Source organism: Andrographis paniculata, unplaced genomic scaffold (assembly GCF_009805555.1).
Source record: "Andrographis paniculata isolate CXL003 unplaced genomic scaffold, ASM980555v1 Contig78END, whole genome shotgun sequence".
NCBI lineage: Eukaryota > Viridiplantae > Streptophyta > Magnoliopsida > Lamiales > Acanthaceae > Andrographis > Andrographis paniculata.
The window spans coordinates 3214322-3234755 of record NW_026137615.1 but is presented as its reverse complement, the minus strand read 5'-3'; the positions used below and the strand labels follow the sequence as shown (position 1 = coordinate 3234755).

The window sequence follows — 20434 nt, the reverse complement described above, 5'->3', positions numbered from 1 at the left end:
TCTGATTAATTAATTATTAATATTAAGTATAAATATATTTTCTGAGTTGATAATTTGGGTCTATTCTTTATATATATATATTTCAAATTGAATTTATATTATTTTTTATATAATATTTTGTTACTAATGTATTTTTTTATTATAATAATATTTTTTTTTTAATGAGATAAAAAAAATGAGATATTTTTATTAATACTAAAATGAGATACTTTTTATTCCTTTGTACCAATGTAATTGTGTGCTCCAATGCTTAATAGAAATTTTAATAAAATTGAGTATTAATAATAATTTTTTATTATTTATAGTAAAAAAAAAATGTATATTTGTTTTAATTCAAAATATCAATTTTTATAATTTCATAGCTAAAAATAATCATAGATTTATATCAAAATATTTTTAAATTTTACTTAAATTATAAATATATTATTACATATAAAATTACTTTATATATAAATCAATGGACAAAAATGTCAAAATCATTTACATACTTTCACTAAACCAATAAAATACTACATTCTCCGTCTCATCTACCGTGTCCACATTGCCATTTCTATTAATCTTACATCTCATGTCAATTTACTTTTCTGAAAAATAATTATCTCATCTTAAATTTTATATTTTATATATTTTTTTAATATATTTATCCTAATTTTTTATATTTACGGTCACTCGAACATATTATCTTTTAATATATTATAAAATCCCCAAGAATCTTTTTGGAATTAGACCGAGGAGGAAGTAATATTTTTTTTTAAAAAAAATAGAAATTAAATTATAATTTTTTTTAAAAAAATAAATATATATTTAGAGTACAAATGACTTTCATTTCAAATGTCTTTCAACATTTACATTTTTTAATGTTCTAAATAAAAATTATGTAATATTTTTAAAATAAAAAATAATTAATTATATTTAATTTATATTTTACACTTTATTTCATCCCATTATTTAAATAATAATAAAAAATATATATAAATATCTTTCCATTATATTATTTAATTTTAAAATTATTCTTTTTAATACTCCTCTTTTAACGCGGAAATGAATTAGAAGTGGTCAAGGGAGGTCACTACCGGGCCCAGACTAATCATTACTCGGCCCGGCCCGATCCGACATGACTACGCAATTAATTCTAATGTATTTAATCATCCCGTTGTGTGCCATATTACTCAAACCGTCAGATCTGCCGGTACGGTGTAGTAATACGTCATACTACATTTCCGTTCGCCGTGGAATCGCATCATCGCAGATCCCAAACTGACCTGAAAATTGTTCAACAGGCAGGAAATGCATATCCGTTGGGCACTGAAGTACCGAAAAATTAATTAAATCGCTGCGAGGCTCAGCTTGTTCCGTGGTCAGGAATAATGGAGGGGCAGAATGCAGAGAAGCCTCTTGTTTTCGCGTATTATGTGACTGGACATGGATTCGGCCATGCGACGCGTGTTCTCGAGGTTTTCCTTTTTGCTCAATGGTTGCTCACATTTTCTCCTATTTGAGTTATCGATCGGGAAGGAATTATGCATTATTGAAATTTGGGGAAAATTTCAGTATTCGAGTGAATAATGGCTTTAGGTTTCAGGCTCAACTCTGTTGCTATCACATTTGATCGCGCGATAGTTTTGCATTATTGTCTTGATCGTGTTCTTATGGATTCTTTGAACGTATTAATTGATTTTAATGGCCCTTAGATAGGATGTCAGTTAAATGATTTTAATTTTGTCAATAAATCTGTTTGAAACATGTTTTGATTCTGTTGAAGTACATGAAGAAATCCTATGAACTGTGAGCAAGTTTTGTTTGGAATGCTACTATGCTAGCATTGGTTTTACTTATCTCATAACAATCAATGTACATAGATAAGTGTGTTTGGTTATGTTTTGGAATGTTTCGGTAATAGTAAAATTTGAATTGAAGATCGTGTTTTAAATAGAAATTAGTTGTTGGTAATGTTTTGATTTTTGAAGGTTTTTTTATGGAATGTTTTTAATGAATAATTGGTGTTTGATGTAGAAATTATATTTTAATTTAGAATGAATAATGAGAAAAATTTAGCTATTTTATGCTTTGAATTGGTATAATCATAAATTCATGACATTTTTTAAACAATTTCTTGTAGAATTTTTTGCTTCCTTTTCTTTTTGTTTACGTTGTGTATGCATTGAGTTGGCAATGTCGAATGCTAGCTGATGATGAACTCAAACCAATTATTATATGGCATCCTAATAATGTGATCTCTGGAGTGATTTAATTCATGTGATATCATATATCTCATGTATAGGTGGTTCGAAATCTCATCCTGGCAGGGCATGAAGTTCATGTGGTTACTGGTGTTCCTGAGTACATCTTCACCACTGAAATAAAGTCGCCAAAACTCTTTATCCGGAAGGTCAGTATTGTTTTTGATGCTTTCATATGGTAATGGCTATTCAGTTTATTGAGATATTGTCTATGTAAAAGATAAGTTGCTTGTGGATAAAAAAATAAACTGTTTATCAGAAACCATTTTTCACCACTTTTGTGATGGATTGCACGCAAAGAGCCGACTCATTTATTCGCTTACAGTTCCCCATGATTTAATAGATTTTATGGAGTTGGAAACTTCAATTCACATGCTGAAAATTTAAAGATGTTTATGCTGTAATTTTATTGAAAATTTTCTCATGAGCTTGGGGTATATAGATAACTTTACATTCTTGTTTATCATTTGTTGTGTATGTATTTGTTTGAAGGTTCTATTGGATTGTGGAGTTGTTCAATCAGATGCTTTGACAGTCGATCGCCTTGGATCATTGGAAACGGTATGCTAGTGAGGAATGAGCAATAAAAAATAAATGAAACCAACATCTTATTTACTCCACTTTATTGTTCCATCATGAAGAGATTTTATTTTATTTTATTTTCGATCTCCTCTCCTCTTCATTGATGATATCTTTCTTTCTCGAATCCAGTATGTCAAGACAGCAGTTATACCTCGAGCATCCATTTTGGCCTCTGAGGTTGAATGGCTGAAGTCTATCAATGCTAATTTAGTGGTAATGTATTACTTTTGGACCTGTTTTTTGTTTCCATATATTTTTATACTAAAATTTGGAATCTAAAGCCTTGGCCTGCTTTCTTCAAGATATTCAAAATCATGGTTTACTTATGGAAAAGCCTTATTTTCGTATTCATGTGTCAAATGTGTAAATAGGCCTGTGATGCTGTTCCTATTGCATGCCGAGTAGCTTCAGATGCTGGGATCTATTCTGCGTGCGTGACTAACTTCAGGTGATTACAGATACATGCTTAAACTCCTACACAAATTTTGTTGATTTTAATTTATTTTTATGTAGCCAATGTTTCCCCTTTTGTGTATCAATAGGGCTTTATTTCATTCTTTTGTTAATTGGTGGTTTAGAGGCAAGATCATTTAACAATAAATGTTGATTTTAGAGGTGGGTGAGGTGTTCTGTGCATGTAGATATGACGTTGAAGTGGGAGCAATCAGCAAAGATCCGAATTTATAATATTTGTATTACATGATCCCTCTGTGCTGCAATTTAAATTTTAATCTTGACATGAACATCCGGGATGCATACTTGAGTTGCCTGGGCTTTCTATTTCCAAAAGAATGTTAATAAATAGTTCGTTCTTTCTCATTAAAGTGTCTTTGTTCATAGTTGGGATTTTATCTATGCTGATTTCATAATGGAAGCTGGAGATCACAGCCATTCGATTATCTGGCAGGTGCATACTATCTAAATTTCTTTGGACCCTTGTCTGCTTGTTTCAGAAATGCAATTGTTGTCACAAGAGAACTTACTTCCTTTTGATTGAATGACATCTCTGCAGATTGCCGAAGATTATTCTCATTGTGATTTGCTGATTCGTCTCCCGGGATACTGTCCAAGTATGTTGGTGCTTAATGTTTCTTTTCCCCTTGATTTCTTCCATGTTTTAACTCTCTTTCAAATGACTTTGTCTTCTTTGTATTAGCCACTATATGACACAAGAAAATTACTCCAAAATTTGTGCTGGTGTTTCTGCATAGAAGTCCATTAATGTATGCCATTTTATGCAAGGAAAATGTGAAAAATTACATAAGAAACCCAGCACTTCTAACCTGGTAAAACTCTAACAAATTCAATATATTAAGTACAATTATTATGTGAAGAATAAACATGATTAACTAATAATGTCAACACAATCATAAAGTTCTCCACGATTAAGCAAATGAAAGAAAAATTAGAGTTAGAAACTGTCCCCTTTTTTTTTGGCCAAAACCTTTACTGTATCTCCTCAATCCATTGGCATATATGCTAATATGAGGTCCGACAATATTAAGTTTTATGCTAGACGAGGAAAGAAGGACCGAGTTAGGCTTGATCGTGGCACAAGGTTAATGACTCAACAGTGAGCTTTTGCTTTTGTTTTATTTTATTTTTGGAGGTTTTTATGTAGTGTATCTTGAGTCCATGTATATCAGCTTGTTACGAGGGAGAACTGGTTTTCCTCCATAGGTTAATTCTTTGAATCTTGAATAAAGTTCATTATCTTCAATTTTACCCTACATTATGTCCTATCATAAGCTACATCTCATTTAACTGATTAAAAACCTATGATTTTGTATATATTTTTTTATGCTTATTTGACTCAGTGCTTCTTCTTAGTATTTATGCAACCAATATGATATTCTGCTTCATTGTAGTGCCAGCCTTTGGTGATGCCATTGATGTACCTCTGGTTGTTCGGAAATTACATAAGCCTCGGTCAGAGGTGCGGCTCATGCAACCAAATGTGCCCCGATGGTGCAAGCAGCTTTTCCTATTGTTTATTTAACGATTTTTCTTTTGTGATCAGGTTAGAAAGGAACTCGGAATTGGTGAAGAACAGAAAGTTCTCATCTATAATTTTGGTGGGCAGGTTGAGTTTATGTGTTCTGAACTATTCCCTATGAAATTTTATTACGTCCTGATAGAAAAATTGAAATTAAATTTAAGGAGTACATTTGTATGCTTTAGTAAGTTCTTGTTTGACAATGTGTTATCTAGTACATGTTGATATTTTCATTTAATATTTTAGGAATGAAAATAAGTTCATTCTTTCTTCAATAGATTATTGTTTTGCAGTTTATAGATCCTGTCCTTCTAGCTGCTTTTGTTCTCTCAATGATGTATTCTACTTTTGTTTATTATATTTCAATTCAACAGTTGTTTTGGCCATCATAATGACAGTAGTATGCAGTTCGAAGTTTCCCAGCAAAGCCTACATAGCTTTTTACGTTCAATTTTCAGTTTCTCCTGTACGTTTTTAGTGATACTTCCTACCATTTCTTTTCCTTTGGTTGCAGCTAGCTGGATGGAAGCTACAGAAGGATTATCTACCCGATGGATGGGTCTGCTTGGTTAGTATTCGAAAGTGCTACGTCACATGTTGGTATATGCCTCTTTCTTTATTGATCATATGTTTATTACCTTCTGATAATTTTAGGTTTGTGGGGCAACAGAAGGCCAGGAACTACCCAATAATTTTGTGAAACTTCCGAAGGATGTTTACACGCCTGATATAATTGCAGCATCGGACTGCATGCTTGGTAGTTATCTCTTTTAGAGTATTTGTAAGGTTTGATATTTTTGACGTACTGATTCTTAGATCTTGACAGGTAAAGTTGGATATGGTGCTGTTAGTGAAGCTTTGGCTTACAAAGTGCCTTTGATCTTTGTGCGAAGAGACTATTTTAATGAGGAGCCATTCATGAGGAAAGTGCTCGAGGTATGGACTGCCCGGCATCTTTATCTTCAACTTGCTTTCAGAAAGGGTAACAACTTAACTGTTTCATATCTGATGAACAGAATTATCAATGTGGGGTGGAGATCATAAGGAGAGACTTCCTTAGTGGACGATGGGCGCCTTATATCGAACGTGCTGTTACACTGAAACCTTGCTATGATGCCAACGTTAATGGTGGTGAGGTATCTTATCTCTTGCCTTCGATTCTAGAAATGTTTATCACTATGGCAATCATGTGCACTTGGAAATTTTCATTCAACTTCCTTCACAACCCCAAAATGATTCAATCTAATTGCTAACTGATAAGAATGAAATTTAGGGTTTTATATGTGGATTAAAAATAGGTTTGAATTTAGGTATATTGTAAATGATCAGATATTGAATTGATGAAAAGATGTTGTGAGTGAAGATAGAAATGAAGAACAATATGATATTTCATTATAAACTAATGAAACAGTAAATTTACATTATAAAAGCGATAAACAAAGCAGTAACATCAGGGGTGGAGAGAACTCCATTGATCCCCCGACTTCCACTAAACTAAACTAAAAGAACTCCTAAAGGATTGGAGCTCTAGTAAACAAAAATGAACTGAGAAACAACAGAAGTAAAAACACCCAAGTGTAAGTGTTCTTTTACAATGAATATCTGGCTCTATTATAGTATTTTTGGAGACGGCGGTTGAGCAGTTTGAAACAGCAGTTGGAGGCGGTTGGATGTTGTTGAGAAGCTATTGCTACTGCTAGACAGTTAATTTGTTGCAAGTTTGTTGAAACTACGATTACTTTCAACTCGTCCGCTTCGTTGGTCTGGAATGATCGGCACAAATATTCCTTCTCGCTGACTTGGCTGAAGGGCATCGGCACAGTTCAAGCCAAATTATCATCGCTGGCCAGCACTGAATGGCTTGACCACTAGGAGATGCGCTTAGTGGAATGCTTGTCTGTCTCTTGCCTTAGTTAAGGATGCCTTCGCTGGTCTTCTTTACTTAGTCAATTTTGTGTGTCAAAATATCACTTGAGTAGGACCAAAACATTAGTAATCTTAATTAAGGAACATTGGATCGTATCAAGCTAAACAAATCATATGCCATAAATTAGATATTGTGATAATTTTCATATAAAATTTCAAGTAATACACAATTTTATCAAGTAGTAAATATGCTCAAATATGGAGTTATCACTAACTCTATAATGATTAGTTGTTTTATGTGCTTTCAGCAGTTGCATTATCTGGGTTTGTTGTTTGAGTTTCAATGACGAAATTCATTTTGTATATAACTTCTTGTTCCCAGCGTCGTTAATTTTAATAATGTGTTTTTATGGTCTTTTTCTCAATTTATCAGAAGCATTTGCATATCAATATTTGAACAATCAGTTGTTTTCCTGATTAAACCTTGTAGGTGGTTGCCAAAATACTCCAAGATGTGGCTTTGGGGAAAGGCCCTACTTCTAAGGTAACATTTGATTTCGGTTTCTTCGTCAGTTTTATTTATTTATTTTCTGATAAGGCTATCAAGGATGAAAGACAATGAAATATTATATCCTTGATCGTAATTGGGGATTCTGCATCACATTCTGATGGTTTATTGTACTGATCCGGTAGTGTTGCCATAAATGACAAGTTTTTTAATTGGCTTGAAACGAAAACTATTGATTTGGTGATGATGAACGGAAAAGTTCGTTTGAGTTTTAAATTTTCAAGCACAATGTGGTCGAAGCATTAGCCAATGATGAAATGAATTGTTGGACTAAAGGATATGATTTGTTTGGTTAGTAAGGAGAATTCTGAAACAGAGTATGAACTGTAAACATGTCGTAGAATGTTATTATTGTGTTGGTTTTATTACTTATGGTGTTAATCAGTTTATCTGCCTCCTTGCACTTGTTTGTTCAATCTAGATTAGTGGATCACGAAGATTGAGGGATGCCATAGTTCTTGGTTATCAACTTCAGAGCATTTCCGGAAAGGTTATCGACATTCCTGAGTGGTATGTTGCACAGACTCAATTTATCTCCCAAACGTTGGAACACGAAAACATTATTCGCGATCCTTCCACCGCTAAAGAGTAAGTTTTCCTTGCAGTTTAAACTGATCAGTTACAGTACAGTATTGCTTTTTATAAAAAATTGAGTCTCTTGACAATATTGGGATATGCTTATTCGTTTCAACTCAATGTTTTATAGAATCGAAGCTTTTGAAATTCTGCATGGCGAGCATCATGGACTTTCGGATACAATTGGCTTCTTAAGATACTTGACGGAACTGCACGCCTTAAGCAATGGTGATAATTGTAATAAGAATCAGTTGCGGGACAGTCTTGCTGCTGCTGCAATATTTAACTGGGAGGTACTTTCAATTCCCTTTCGACTTTTTATGTAGCTGTAAGACTATTTTGTATGTAAAGACATTGAACTGCAATATTAGAGCTTTCAATTTTTTCGTCTTTTTGTTATGTTGAAGGAAGAAATTTTTGTCGCTAGAGCTCCCGGAAGGTTAGATGTGATGGGAGGAATTGCCGATTATTCGGGAAGTTTGGTCCTACAGGTTTATTGATTTTCTATGATATACGTCTCTCGTCGAAAAATTAACTAGCTTGTAAGTAATTTTCTTTCTTTTTCGAACTCGTTTCTGCAGATGCCGATTAGAGAAGCATGCCATGTAGCCGTTCAACGGAGCTCTCCCGACAAGCATAAGTTGTGGAAACATGCTCAAGCCAGGCAGCATGATAAAGGACAAGACTCTGCCGCTGTACTCCAAATTGTAAGTATTTGTGTTTTTATAGGTGAAATTAGGTTTTTATCTTATGATTTTGAATAAAACTATGAAATAGGTTGAAGAATTAGGACATTAGATCGAGCCTATAATGAGATATAGGTTTTACATTCGCCAAAATATTTTCGTATCACGACACCTATTTCAATAGTAATCTCACTCGTCAATTTACTTCGATTCTACGAAATGTATATTTTAGAGTTACTGTTTGCAGAAACTTGAGACGTCGATTTTTCAGGTATCATTAGGATCCGAACTTAGCAACCGAGCACCTACGCTCGATATGGACTTTTCGGAGTTAATGGAAGACAGTCATCCGATCTCATACGAAAAAGCACAACAATACTTCTCTCAAGATCCATCTCAAAAGTAATTCTTACTACTTTCTAGTGCTCGACAACTTCTTTCTAAAACTAGTTTCTTACCACCCCGTGTTTCCATCCTAGGTGGGCTGCATATGTTGCTGGAACGATTTTGGTGTTGATGACCGAATTGGGCGTACGGTTCTCAGACAGCATTAGCATACTGGTAAGAAGTCCTTGTCCAGACGATGAAGATGAAGATGAAGATTTGCTTGATCTTATCAGGCATACGGCGTTTTCGTGTAATGTAGGTGTTTTCGGATGTTCCTGAGGGCAAAGGTGTGTCGTCTTCTGCTGCAATTGAAGTCGCAACGATGTCTGCCGTCGCTGCAGCTCACGGTACCTTATAATGCATCTTTACACGATGAAGACGGCGATGGAAATAATTCTTCGATTTCTTGACGAGTAAAATTTTTTCTTTTTGCAGGATTGGATATTTCGCCGAGAGATCTTGCATTGCTATGCCAAAAGGCACGCCTGCATTTAGATCGCCTCCCCTTCTCGTTCGATAACTTTGAAATTTTATCGTACATGCATTTTACAAATGTAACAGGTCGAGAACCATATTGTTGGCGCTCCGTGTGGGGTGATGGACCAGATGGCTTCGGCGTGCGGCGAAGCGAATAAACTTCTCGCGATGCTATGTCAGGTGAGAATCATATTAGAAACGAACATCGTCTGCCTGAATGTGCAGCTGAATTATTCTATCCGTGTTTCCGGCAGCCTGCCGAAGTTCTAGGACATGTCGAAATACCGTCTCACATTCGATTTTGGGGGATCGACTCGGGGATACGCCACAGGTTTGTGTTTACAGTGTCTCGACAATTATACGTGTTCGATTATCGCAACCTGGTGTGTTTTGCAGCGTTGGCGGCGCGGACTATGGATCTGTGAGAATCGGGACGTTTATGGGTCGAAAGATGATCAAGTCAATGGCGTCGGAAGAGCTGGAGTCGAAACGTAATTTGCGGAAAGTTGAAGGAACAAACGAACATCGTTCCGATTTACTTCAAACTGAAGCTGCATTGAACTACCTCTGCAACCTCCCGCCGCATCGGTTCATCTCTAATTTGTCCATTCTTTATGACGAATCTTTTTTCTTCTTAAAAATATTAACCCGGCGACACTCTTGTCTTCCAGCTACGAGGAATTGTATGGGCATAACCTTCCCGAGTCTATACTCGGAAGTGATTTCTTGGAGAAGTACAGCCATCACGATGACACGGTAACTGCGATCGCCAAAACGAGCAACTACGCGATACAAGCGCCCACAAGGCATCCAATCTACGAAAATTTTCGCGTCAAGGTAAGTAATTTGAAGTATGGTTCGATCAAATTACCGTTGTGCTTAATCGAACGGGAAATGTAGGCCTTCAAAGCATTACTATCTGCTGCTCCGTCGGACGATCAGCTTTCAGCTCTCGGCGAACTCATGTATCAGGTAATTACGCTAGAAATTATTCGACCGGGTTCGGTTGTGCGTTCATCGATTTCTCTACGATGCTGCTAAACTATTGCCTAGAACTTTTATACATTTATATTAAAAGTTCATGTGGTTATATATGTACCACGAATTCAGTGTCACTACAGCTACAGCGCTTGCGGACTTGGGTCGGGAGGGACGGACAAGCTAGTCGCAATGGTGCAAGAAATGCAGCACGCGAAATCGTCCAAGTCCCATGGCGGGACTTTATTTGGCGCCAAGATTACCGGTGGAGGATCCGGTGGGACGGTTTGCGTCATTGGGAGAAATGCTCTAAGAAGCGGCGAACAAATTTTCAAGGTATTTTGCGGATATTTATATTATTAGTCGACAAGAGAGTTTGTGCCGTGAAATCGTGCCAGCACTGTTTTAACATAATAATAATAATAATAATAATAATAATAATAGTAATAATGCATTAAAATAATGTATAATAAGATGTTTTTTAAGAAAAAATATTAAAATAAATAGTACTTCCTCCGTCCCACGTAATTTATCTCCATTCCATTCACATAATTTGTCATTTTCTTTTTTTGAAAAATTGATTATACACTTTAATTATATTTTAAATTTTTAAAATTTAATTTTTTTAATCTTAATTAACTATTTAATTATATTAATCTTAATCTATAATTATTTTTACTAATATATTTTAAATTACTTACTAATTATACTTCACCTAAATTTTCGTATTTACAGTAACACGTCCATCTTATTTAAGACGGAGGAAGTAAAAATTTTGAGTTTGAACGTTAAAAAAACACATAGTAAAATTTTAAATTAATATAATTTTTTTTATATGAAACAAATAAGTATTTAATGTGATATTTTAAATAAAATTTATTTCTAATTTAATTTATTCAAGTGATTTATTTTTTTTTTTTTATGTTTTTTTTGTAGAGATGAGGAAAAAAAGAAATCATAGTAGCTAGTGAAAATAGAATGGTGAAAATATCACCAAACAATTTTTATTTTTAATTCAAAGTGAAGTAACTGGTTTCTTTGGTTGCTGTTGGATATTGATTTGAAATTCTTTTAAATAGAATTTTTACCTAATATTTTGTCAAAAAAAAAAAAAAAAAAAGCTATTTTCTTTAAAAACTGTGCTATGTGAATAATATTTCAATAAACATGTTCTTCATACATTTACTTAAAACCCAAAGACATATATCTAAAAACATTCTTTATATTTTTGCGTGGCCAGATACAAGAGATGTACGAAGCTACGACGGGGTTCTTGCCTTATGTCTTTGAGGGATCTTCACCGGGTGCCGGTAAGTTTGGCTTTTTAAAAATCCGACTAAGGCCACGGACAACATAATTACCCATTCGGACGGACAATGTCGAGCATGAAGGTACGTTCGTTGCAAGTGTTGGAAATTATTTTCGAGATTGTGTTTTTATATGTTCTTATATTCTTTAGAATTTGTAGCTCTAATTCGATCATGTTGAATTTATTCAAAAATTCGGTAAAATAATCTATATTTAGTTAAGAATTGTTTTAATCTCAATGTTTAGAGTAATAAAAGATTGTTTCATTGTAAATTGAATTATGGTGTAATATATATTTTGAATGTTTTAAAAGTTATATATTTTACTAAAATATATCGTATGAATGTTATTTTATAGAGAATAATAATATTTATATTTTTCCGTCCACTTGGTGAGTATTATTTCGCCATTTTATTTGTCCAAACATATTTAATTTTTTTTTTATATATATATACTCCGCTACACATTATAAATACTTTTATGTTTATGTATTTACATCAGTATTTCCGTATTAACTTTGTCCATCATAAGGGTAAAATAGTTTTTAAATATCAAAAACTTCACAAGTTATAGTTAAAATATAACATTTATTAAATTTTAAATAAAAATAAATATTTATTTTCTATGTGAACGAAGAAATATAATATAAATAAATGAAGTATATATTTATATACAGTAAAACCTAAAATGGCAAGCGGCAAAGTATTGCAATAAGTAAAGATTGTGTTTGTTCTGAAGATTCAAATTTAAATTGTAATGTTTATTAATTTTGTTCTTTTTAGAACATTACTTAATTTTTTTATAATAAATTTTGCATGCAAAATATTACGTTATATTTATATATATTAAATTAAATAACTATTATAATAATCTTAAAAAAGGATTATTTTGATCTCAAATTCAATTCAGAGCTACAAACAAATAGGACAATTGGATATTTAGGGACAGTCCACATGATGCGATTTAGTGATGAATCAAATTTTGCATAAAATTAAAAATCAATCACAATCCATCGTTTATTGTATTGTATTGACAATAAATAGTTTTATTTTTATTTTTTAAAATTTATTTTAATAATCTCCGGCTCATAACCGTTTACATTTTTTTTTTTCATTTTAAAACGTATTATAACAAATATAATTAATTTAATTAAAATTTTAACATCGTTGACCCATTCTAATTTTATTTATTTTTATTTCTATTCAATAAATTAAATTTTTTTATTTATATTTAAATTGACAAGAGACATAAAAATAAAAATATTTTGAAAAATTTCGAACGATGTTTTGTAAAAAAATCAGTACAAAGGAAAGGTCCGGTTTATCTGTACTTATTTTTATCGATTTTTCTAAATTAGCATTGTAATTACCATCTTATTTATATTATATTAATTTTAATTTAAAATTTTAATATTCCTTTTGTCTCATATCTATACGTCTATTTGTTTTTTGGACGGAGTTTGAAAAATATTAGTATTATATTAGGATAAAGTAGACTTTATAATAATATTTGTGTAATATATTTTAAATTGAAAATAAAAAAATACTTATGGTACGGACCAAAATGAAAAATAGTGAGAGTATTATTATAACCATGTCCCAAGAAAACGATCACTTATGTAACTTACATGTCCTAAAACTAGCGCCCTACCACAAATAGTAATGGGTTACCAAACATTTGAATCTTATGAAAAATTAATCAAATACAAACACTTGTCTCAAATTAATTGAGTAAATAATAAATAGAATTATTATAATTTAATTTTGCTTAAGCGTAGGTGTATTCTTTTATGGTTTTTTCATTTTATTTTTTATATAAATTTGTTTGTTGGATATCCGGTGCAACGACAGTAAATATTTGATGCGAAATTTTGAAGAAAAAAAATTATAATTAAACAGAAAAATAAAAAACACACAAAGAACAAATTCTTACTTTGCATCTAAAATTTACATTTATTTTTTATGTTATTATATTTAATATTAAAAATATTTTTATATTTGTATATTGAATATCCTTACATTAGTATTATAAAAAAACTAATGGAAGTACTTTTACAATTTTTTTAAATTCGTATTACGTTTTGATATAATAATTAATATGTAAAGATTAATATACAAAAAGTAAATGAGACCCACAGATAGAATCGGACGAAAGTAATATATATTTAATATAAATATTTATTTAAAAAAATATTATTAATAAATAATATGGAAGCCCGACCCGAAATAGTATGGGCCGACCCGGCCGAATGAGTCCAATCGCAATCAGGCACGGCACAACACATGTGAGGAATGGTGCCACGTGGCGGGCGTTGATTTGATGAGTCACCAGGTGCACTTTTAGTCGACGTCTAGGGAGACAAAGTGGGCCCACTTCGGTGGAGACATGGCAACAGAGATGGGACCCACTAATGGATGTCTAATATTCACACTTGCCTTGCCCTTGGGCCTTCGATTAATAATCAGTCTACGCTTTCATTTTTTTTATTTTTATTTTTTGTATTATTATTATTATTATTATTATTATTGGGTGGTTGGTTATAGCCAACAAATCAACACAATTGATTTGCTCCGTCACCACGTATAAAAGCATACATATTGCAAATATTTTTTCCATCTCAAATATAAAATTTAGATGAATAGTATATTTTTCATCATAATATAATAGTCTTTATTTAGTATTTTTATTAGTCTCGAAATAATAGTCTTATTTTTATAATAATCATATCAGTATAAAACTACCCTTACTTTTTTATTATTATTACATAATTATTACTACTTTTTACATTAATACACTCACAAGGGCAAAAAAGTCTTTACCCATACTTTTTACCTACTACCAATAAAATATCAATATTTCTTAAATTTCGTGTCCAATCCAATTAAAACTATATTTTTATGAGATGGAGAAAATACTCAAATATCAACATCCATAAAAATAAATAGATTTTACACGAGAATAAAGGATGAAACACATGTACTGAATATTGTTGCAAATTAAAAATCTAAGTGGTAAAAGTCCACACCTCAAAATGTGTGGATAAACTTTAGGGTGTGTTTGTTTGGAGGATTGAATTAGATTTTTACTATTCATTCCATTTTTTTTTCCTAAAAATATCAAATTATTTTTTTTTATATTATACTAAAAATCAATTTTATATTCAAAACATCACATCAACACCTATTTATATCACATCATACAACTAGTCAAATTCAAAATTTTTACTATTCAAATCCCAACTCAAAATTCAAACCCCCAAATAATTGGAAAATGATGCTTCGTGTGTATATATATATATATATAGATATAAACGTTGCTTTATTTCATGTAGATTAGGTTATGACAATGGCTTTTCCAATGTTAGAAAAAATGGCCTCTTCAATAATTCAATTTCTTTCTCAAATTTGGAGTTATCTTCCTATCGACATGTCCAACTCATTAAAGCATTTTCTACATTGTGAGATCCAATTCAAAATTTCAATCAATAAAATCCCAACGATAGTTGATTGGTTTGATTTGAGTTTTTTTTATTTTTATTTTTTTCTCCCCATTGTTTTTAGCAAGATACTTCGTAGTCCCTTCCGTCCCAAAAGTATAGTTTTATTGTGTTGGATACGAGATTTAAAAAATATTGATATTATATTGGCAGCCGGTAGAAAGTAATGATAAATAACTTTTTTGCCTTGTGAGTATATTAATGTAAAAATTAGTGACAATTGTGTAATAATAATGAAAAAGTAGAGATACTTTTATGGTGATATAGTTATTTATGTAAATAATACTATTGTTTTGGGACGGACAAAAATGATGAATTGTATTAGGACGGAGGAGGGGGGGCCGTATTAGACAAATTTTATGTGACAAAAAAGACAAAAAGATATCAGGGAGTTTAAATTCGGTATCTTATAACATGAGTTAGTTTAACTATTTTATTTATTATGTAAAAATTCACAGTGATTACTATTCAAAAATATTTTTAGTAAACTCATGGTCAAACTTAATAATCTATAAATTAAATCTGACAAAGTAAATTACATGTAAACTATATGTAACAAACAAAACGTATTGAAATTTGAATATAGGATTTGACTTAAATTTTCCACTATTCAGAATAATAAATTATAATACTCCTTTTGTCCCGTTGGAAGGGTGACTTTTGTTTTTTTTTACGTAGATTTTTTAATATTAGTATTATATTGGATTGTAGTAAAAAAAGACAAAAATATCCCTATTAGTATAGTATAATATAAAAGTAATGACATTTGTGTAATATATTATAAGTTGAAATGATATTTATTATGTTAAGTAGGTAGTACAATTACTAAATTATAAAATAATAACCTTATTTTGGGACGAACGAAAATAAAAAATGGTAACTTTTCAATTTGACGGAGGGAGTATTTAATTTTATTAAAATATTATATTAAAAGTGTTTTTATATGTATTATATCACATAAAAATATATATCAATACCAGATTTTAGTGACGATATTCCTAGATTCAATCTAATTAACAGTTGTGGGATAAACGTAGATTGTAAAAAAATTAAAAAATAAATCCCTCAATATTGAATCCAATAGATTAAAAAATATATATGTAAATGAAAGGGCCCTATAAAACTGTAAAGCAATTTGCTAAGTTATTTTTTAATTATTACTCCGTCGTTACGCAAATATGTGCTCATTTGATCGGCTACGGGAATTAATAAAACTGAATAATAATTGTTACTTCTTTTTTTTATAATAAAAAAATGTAACAATTTTTTACTTAAAAGAAAACGATAATAGTTTTCGATAACAACCTAAAAAGGAAAATGAACATATATTTCAATGACGGATAGAGTATTATTATTATTTTTTTTTCATATTAATTCTTATAAAATATAATAAATATTATATCCACAAATTATGTAATTTAAAATTTAAAACACAGATATTAAGATTATAATATTGTTATTGTTGTCACTCAAAATTATTGATTTAGATGACTTGTAGATTGGGAAGACAAATTGTTGAGTTTTCTGATAAATAAAATGATGGAATTGATGAAAAATAATTAAAAATACAATAAAATAAAATAAACAAAGAAAAAGCAAAGTCATACACTAAATGCCACACTTTTAGCCGTAGAAAGTCATTGATTGCCAAATTATTTTGGTTACAAGTACCATTTGTTTGTTGTAGTTTCAATATAAAAAAATTTATTATTCTGCTTGTACAGTTCTTGAAAAAAAAAATATATATATATATTCTCTTCCCAAAACAATATTTTAATTTTTATAAATAAGCATATCACTATAAAATTATTTATATATTTTTATTATTATTACACTACTTTTTACACAAAGACAAAAAAGTCATTTATTTTTACTTTTTACCAACTACCAATATAATATCAATATTCCTTAAATTTCGTGCCAAATAAAATAAGATTATACTTTTGGGATGGAGAAAGTATTATTTTTTCTATATAATATAATATATTATATTAAATTATTATTTAAATTAAAATTTACATCAAAATCTCAAAAGAAACCCTAAAATGTTTCGATTATAACCTTGAAAGTCATTAATTCTCATATTAGTGGCATTCAATATGTCTTGACCAACTCATGTAATAGTTTTTAATTCGGGGCTTTTATGGTCAATGTTGAATCTTCTGCTAAATTATTATTCCCTCAGTCCCACATACTATGTCCATATTGCCGTTTTTGTCCGTCCCACATACTATGTCTACGTTGCCGTTTCAGTCCGTCCCATATACTATGTCTACGTTGCCGTTTCAGTCCGTCTCACATACCATGTCACTTTCCTCTTTTGGAAAATAATTATACACTTTAATCTCATTTTAAACTTTTAATTTTTTTTTAAATTTTAATTAAACTAATTAGTTATCTTAATCTTAATTTATAATTATTTATATTATCGAATAATTATTTTCACTAATACATTCTTAATTATCTAATAGTTACACCCCTCATAAATTACCGTATTTACAGCGTAGCAGACACGGTATGTGGGACGGAGGTAGTATTAGACAAATGACTTAAGAATCTTTTTATATGGACATTATAGTTGACCTTCTCATTTGGGGTTTTGAATTTACTGGAACAATTAGTCTTTCTGTCTAAATACAATAGTCTTGTTTACCATTTTTGTCTGTCTTAAAACAATAGTCTTATTTTCATAAATAATCATATCACCATAAAACTATCCCTATCTTTTCATTATTATTACACAATTACCACTACTTTTTACACTAATATACTCACAAAGGCAAAAAAGTCATTTATCCTTACTTTTTACCAACTATCCATATAATATCAATATTCCTTAAATCCGTGTCAAACACAATAAGACTATACTTTTGAGACGGAGGGAGTATTATATATTAAAATTTAAATAACTAATTAGTTTAATTTAAAAATTTAAAATATAAATAAAAAAAATTAAATGAGATTATGATGTGTAATTTTTTTTCAAAAAAATTGATATGAGATACTTCATCCGTCGTACAAATATGTGCTCATTTGACTGGACACGAATTTTAATATAAGTGAGTAATAATAATAATTATTATTTTTATAGTAAAAAATGTACAAAAGTGTGACAAGTTTTTACTTAAAAAATAAATGAGAATATTTTTTTTATGAAAAATTTAAAAAAAAAGATGAATATAGATTTAAATGACGGATAAAGTATGAAATAAACAAAAATGACAATTATAATACGGTAGATGAGACCAATAAAACATATTTCATATTTACTTTATTTTATTTTTAAGAGAAATCAAATTTAAAACACCAAAATATATCAAAATACTTCCTCAGGATTTTCTATTTATATCTAGTTGTCAAGCGTTATCAAATTCATTTTTTCAAATATTTCCTCCGTCATTCAAATTTATTCTCACTTTTTTTTATTTTATTGTCATCCACATTTATTTCCGTTTTTTTTAGTAAAAAAATACTACTTTTTTTTACCAAAAAAAGATTTTTTTTTAATTATTATATATTTTTCTTAAAATTCATGTCCGGTCAAACGAGCATACAATTGAACGATGGATGAAGTAAATTATTGGATATGCATAGATAATACAATACAATACAATACATGTATTTTAATATAATTATATGTAAGTATATATATATATATATATGAAAACTGCTTTAATTAATTATATTTAATTACAAAAGAAATCTGGTAAAATATATTATTCAACCTATTTGTTTATTTTAAAACTATCAAATCAAATAGTATTAATTATTTTACATTCAAACATAATATGGAATATTTATCTTAACATTAAAATATATATTTCTTATTACTGTTAGTGTAAATTATACAATAAATTTCCTAAAGTGAATAACATTTTAATTTTGAAGTGCAAAATAACAATATTTAATAATGAATATATATATATATATTTTCCGATCGATGTACATATGTGTGTATTTATAAAATATTCTGCTGATGTAATGTTGTTAGTTGAGTCGCTATTGAAGAAATAATTTTAAATATAATATTAAAATAATATATAATAATAATTTGGAAATGTGGCTAAACGACAAGCCGTTCCAGTGAATCAGGCGGGTCTTCGGCTGCATAACGCCATGGCTTACCAACTCCACCTCCTCTTTTTACTAAATAATTTTAAGTTTTAAAAACAATCGTGCAGCCGAGCCGTGCGCCGCCGCGCCGACCAGCCAGCAATAGGATGAACAGATCGGCCACTGAGTGGACGGTCCAAATTCGGAGTGAGAATTTAAATCCAACCGTCCTGGTTCGTCCACGTCACCGAAAGTTCCCAACGGACTATTTCGTGTAGCAACGCCGCCACTTTTTCACCCATGCTAATTAAGACACGCCATAATTTTTTATTTTATTTTATTATATTTATTATTTTATTATTATTATTTATAAAGTAGCGGTTGTCCTTATAGAGTTTGTTTGTTTAGGGGAATGGATTAAATTTTTACTATTCATATCTTTTTTTAAAAAAAATATTAAATTAAATATTTATTTTTTATTTTTTATATTATACTAAAAATTAATTTTACATTCAAAATATCACATCAATACCTATTTATATCACATCATACAACTATTCAAATTCAAAAATTTTACTATTCAAATCCCAACTCAAAATCCAAACACCCAAACAAACACACTCTTTAAATATGATTTTTTTAAAAAAAATATTACTACTATATTTTTTAAAATAAAAATTATTGTAATTGCATAATAATAATAAAAAAAATCACATTCCAAAAAAGTGTATCCTCAAGTTTTATTTATTTATTTATTTATTTAATCCTTATTTTTATAAAAATATTTAAAATTTATATATAAAATACTCTATTCGTTCCAAAAGAATTGTCTTATTTTTTCATTTTCTTCTATCACAAAACAATTACCTTGTTTTCTTATTTAGTAACTGTGGTCCCCATTTTATAACAAAATTTTCCTATTTTTCTAAATTATTCATATTATTACTCTAATCAATTTTTTAAAATCCTTCAAAAAAACAAGAACGTTTTAATCTTTTACATTTTACTTCATACCCACTTTCTATTAAATACTATTATTCCTTAATTCTCGTGTCAACATCAATAAGACGTCTCTTTTGAAACGGAGGAAGTATTATACTTATTCCGTCAAAATTGAAAGAGGCTTTTTGTTGTTAAAATTTTGTAAAAATTAAAAATAATAACATTTTAAATAAATGTTATATAATATATATATATATATATTTTATTGAGGATAGCCGC

The 20434-nt window shown here is 30.0% G+C and overlaps 1 protein-coding gene across 1 annotated transcript; it reads left to right on the top strand.

The window, feature by feature from the left end:
* The first annotated feature begins 1174 nt into the window (after positions 1-1174).
* LOC127239828 (L-arabinokinase-like) lies at positions 1175-11965 on the top strand. The gene is made up of 29 exons (XM_051258169.1): positions 1175-1454; positions 2282-2389; positions 2733-2801; positions 2952-3035; positions 3194-3270; positions 3663-3729; positions 3835-3892; positions 4691-4758; positions 4843-4905; positions 5333-5386; positions 5473-5575; positions 5645-5754; positions 5835-5954; positions 7175-7228; positions 7674-7840; positions 7959-8121; positions 8236-8319; positions 8410-8535; positions 8786-8916; positions 8994-9075; positions 9161-9248; positions 9337-9380; positions 9463-9558; positions 9633-9709; positions 9775-9966; positions 10050-10215; positions 10279-10350; positions 10489-10692; positions 11597-11965. Exons 1-29 carry the CDS (start codon positions 1368-1370, stop codon positions 11711-11713), a joined length of 2931 nt encoding a protein of 976 aa, XP_051114126.1. The 5' UTR covers positions 1175-1367; the 3' UTR covers positions 11714-11965.
* Positions 11966-20434: the final 8469 nt, after the last annotated feature.

Coding starts and splice junctions, on each gene's coding strand:
- LOC127239828 (XM_051258169.1), top strand. CDS start 1,368: ATGGAGGGGCAGAATGCAGAGAAGCCTCTTGTTTTCGCGTATTATGTG. Junction 7,841..7,958: donor GATCCTTCCACCGCTAAAGA/GTAAGTTTTCCT, acceptor AATGTTTTATAG/AATCGAAGCTTTTGAAATTC. Junction 9,710..9,774: donor GACTCGGGGATACGCCACAG/GTTTGTGTTTAC, acceptor TGTGTTTTGCAG/CGTTGGCGGCGCGGACTATG.